The sequence below is a fragment of the Dromiciops gliroides genome, chromosome 4 (genome assembly GCF_019393635.1).
Source record: "Dromiciops gliroides isolate mDroGli1 chromosome 4, mDroGli1.pri, whole genome shotgun sequence".
Taxonomy (NCBI): domain Eukaryota; kingdom Metazoa; phylum Chordata; class Mammalia; order Microbiotheria; family Microbiotheriidae; genus Dromiciops; species Dromiciops gliroides.
The window spans coordinates 240092189-240096256 of record NC_057864.1 but is presented as its reverse complement, the minus strand read 5'-3'; the positions used below and the strand labels follow the sequence as shown (position 1 = coordinate 240096256).

The 4068-nt window shown below is 42.2% G+C and overlaps 1 protein-coding gene across 1 annotated transcript; it reads right to left on the bottom strand.

Annotated features, from left to right (window-relative positions):
* Positions 1–538: 538 nt before the first annotated feature.
* LOC122726272 (olfactory receptor 12D2-like) lies at positions 539–1474 on the bottom strand. Its single transcript, XM_043963892.1, has one exon. The coding sequence runs from the start codon at positions 1472–1474 to the stop codon at positions 539–541; it is 936 nt and encodes a 311-aa protein (XP_043819827.1).
* Between the last annotated feature and the right edge of the window lie 2594 nt (positions 1475–4068).

Here is a 4068-nt window from a genome sequence, read left to right as displayed (position 1 = left end):
TCCAGTGTACTCCATTACTATCTCAAGTCTAAAAAATTAACAAAATAATAAATCAAGCCCTGATGTGCAACTTTTGCCAATGACAATGTGTAGATATTCACACTGAAATTTTAACCATCTGTCTTCACAATCCAGTTTGAACCGCTTCCATCACACATCTGCACTTAATACACCACCAAAGGTTAGTGACCTTGCACAGCCCTCCCTCACTTAAATCCAATTCACTGCAAGTTATGATATCACCACCAATGTCCTCTTTGAGAATGAAGGACCAACAACAATAACAACTAAGTATAAGGCTGGGCATGAATATTTTCCAGAAGTCATGAGGCTTTGCTGGGAGAGGTGGGATCAGAGTAAAAATCAACAAAGTTTAAAGTGTTGGTCCCATAGAAAGTTCATTTCTCATATCTTCATCATCACTTCAAATAACCAGTGTCATAATGCTTGACCCTACTATATCATATATCTAAAAACAGAAAATCTATTACATTTCTCTGCGAACTAAAAACATTCCTTCTTGAAGAGTCTTATAAAGTCATCTAGACCACAGTTTCTTTCTTATGACTTTGTTCAGTGCTCCCTTCACATCTTTGTTCCTCAAGGTATAGATCAGTGGATTCAGGATGGGAGTGACCACACTGTACATGATAGCCACTATTCGGTCCTGATCCATGGAACTGTCTGAGGCGGGATGAATATAAGTGAATGCAACGGGTACATAGAGCAATATTACCACCATGAAGTGGGAAGCACAGGTAGACAGTGCTTTCTGAAGCATACTACAGGACCGACTCTTAAAAAGGAGAAAACTTATAATGTAGAAGTAGGAAAGGAGTATAACAAAGAAAGAGCCCATGGCAATGGTCCCAGTGACTGTTTCAACCATCCATTGGTTCAGCTTAGTGTTCCCACAAGCCAGTTCTAGTAGTGGCTTAATGTCACAGAAGAAGTGACGTATGTGGTTTGATCCACAGAATGTCAAACGGGAAGTCATAATAGAATGGAGCAAGGCATAAGAGAAACCAGTGATCCAGGTTGTAGCAGCCAAATAGAGGCACACTTGGTGGTTCATGAGAAGCATATAGCAGAGTGGATTACATATAGCCACAAAGCGGTCAAAGGCCATGACACCCAGAAGGATGCCCTCTGTGCTACCAAGGAAATGGAAGAAATGGAGCTGAGTAATACAGCCCACAAAGGAAATGGTCTTGTGGATGGAGAAGAAGTTATCTAGCACTTTAGGCAGGGTTACTGTGGAGTATAAGATGTCCAGACAAGAGAGGTTACCCAAGAAGAAATACATGGGGGAATGGAGTCGAGGATCAGAGATGACAATCACCAGGATGGCACCATTCCCAATGAGGGTAAGGATGTAGATGATAAGGAAAATGGTAAAGAGGAAGAGTTCAAGTTCCTGAGTATCTGTTATTCCAAGAAGAAAGAACTCATTCACTGAAGTATGGTTAGTCATTTCTGCAAAAGAACATAAAAAGATAAAAAATGTTAATCTTGTTCAAATACATGGTCACTTTAATATTCTATTTCCAAAAATGGCACCAAAACATCAGTGTCATTGATGTAAAGAAATCATATAATTTCTAATAGTTTATTGGCTAATGATAGACTATAGCCTACTAAGTGTGGGTCCAATGTATTTTCTAAATTTTTATTCCTCCTCCAACATCTAATATAGTTTTATATACTTGGCAAATGCTGAACAAACACTTTAAATTTTTATTTAATTAGCTGAAATACTTGGAACTCTAGCTGATCTCTAAGGCAGACCTGACCACCATCAATAGTAATGGGCATGAGACTTCCAGGGCGGAGCCAAGATGGCGGAGGAAAGGCAGTGAGCTCCTGAACTCATGACACGATTGCTCAAAAAAACATCCAAATAACACCATAGGAAAATGCCCAGAGCAGCAAAACTCACAGAAGAATGTGCTGAAATCATCTTCTAACCAAGAACAGCTTGGAAGGTCAGAAGGAGGGAGCTGCTGTGCTGATACAGGAGTTGAGCCCAACCCCACAGTCACCCTGACACAGATCCAGTCCCAGGAAGGCCTCACCAGAGAAGGAGACCCCCAGAGCCTCTGAATCAGCTGAAGCACCAGTGTTGTCTGGAACCAAGCTCACAGTCTGGTGAGTGGGCTGAGCCCTGGGCAGGGGAGAGACTACAGGGGTCTATGCTGGTGCTAAGGCAGAACTTGGATTTTACACCCCTGCTGAGAACCAGGATGTAGGCTCCAGTAGCAGGGGCACAGGTGGGGGAGGGGCACAGGTTCGTCGGAGCTAACAACCACAACACACAAAGCTGGTTGGTCAACAAGTTGGTCTGGGGTCATCTAGGACCAGGAAACAGGCTGGGCGAGGAAAGAACCTGATTCTCCTTAAATCATACCACCTGGGTCTTCTTCAGCTTGGGATACTGCAGCCTGGAAACAGTGCCCCACTTTAAGGACCTAAAAGTCTAGTAAAAGAAAGGCAAGATGAGCCAACAGAGAAAGGTGAGGACCATAGAAAGTTTCTTCAGTTAACAAGGAAGACCAAGGGGCACCCTCAGAGGAAGATGTCAACATCAGGGCCCCTATATCTAAAGCTTCCAAAAAAAATACGAGTTAGTCTCAGGCCATAGAGGTGCTCAAAAAGGACTTTGAAGATAAAGTTAGAGAGGTAGAGGAAAAAATGGAAAGAGAAATGAGGGTGATGCAGGAAAGACATGAGAAAAAAGTCAACAGCTTGAAAAGTCAAATGGAAAAGGAGGTACAAAAGCTCTCTGATGAAAATAATTGCCTAAGAATTAGGATTGAACAAATGGAAGCCAGTGACTTTATAAGAAACCAAGACAAAATAAAGCAAATCCAAATGAATAAAAAAATAGAGGACAATGTGAAATATCTTCTGGGAAAAACTGCCGACCTGGAAAATAGGTCCACGAGAGAGAATTTGAAAATTATTGGTCTACCTGAAAACCATGATTGAGGAAAGAGCTTAGACACCATCTTCCAAGATATGCTCAGGGAAAATTGCCCTGAAATTCTAGAAGAAGAAGCTAAAATACAAATTGAAAGAATCCACCAATCACCTCCAGAAAGAGATCCCAAAAAGAAAACTCCTAGGAATATTATAGCCAAATCCCAGAGCTCTCAGGTCAAAGAGAAAATATTGTAAGCTGCCAAAAAGAAAGAATTCAAGTACTGTGGAGCCCCAGTCAGGATAGCATAAGATCTAGCAGCTTCTACATTAAAGGACCAGAGGGCATGGAATATGATATTCCAAAGGGCAAAGGAAATGGGATTACAACCAAGAATCACCTACCCAGCAAAACTCAGCATAATCTTTCAGCAGAAAAAATGGGACTTTAATGAAAAAGAAGACTTTCAGATGTTTGTGATGAAAAGACCTCAACTGAATGGCAAATTTGACTTTCAAATACAAGACCCTAGAGAACCATAAAAAAAATTGGACCTGGGGGACATACCTGGGGTCGTACAGTGGGTGACTGTCTTGAGTCTGAGGCCGGGTTTTGGCTAGGATCCCCCTGGGTCCAGGGGTGATGATTAGTCCACTGTGTCACTTAGCTAGGTGACGACATCTTTAGGGTTAAATTGAGGAGTGAAGGGAATTCACTGGGGGAGGGCAAAGGGCAGAAGTGAAATCCTACATGAAAGTAACAGGAAAAGGCTTATGGAGTGGGGGAAGAGATGGGAGAGGAGCAGGGCAGTAAATGAATTTTACACTCATCAGAGTTGCCTCAAGGAGGGACTAACAGACACACCCAACTGGGTGGAGTAATCTGTTTAATCTGGGCAGTAAATGAGCCTAACACTCATCAGAATTGGCTCAATGACCTCAATCTCATTAGAATTGGCTCAAGGAGGGAATAATGTACACACTCAATTGGGTGGAGTAATCTCTCTAACCCTGCAGGAAAATAGGAGGGGAAGGGGATAAAGAGAGAGAGGCAAAAGAAGGAAGGGCAGTGTGGGGGAGGGGACAGACAGAACCAAATCCCTTTTGAAGAGTGATAGGATGAAAGAAGATGGATAATAGAATAAATAT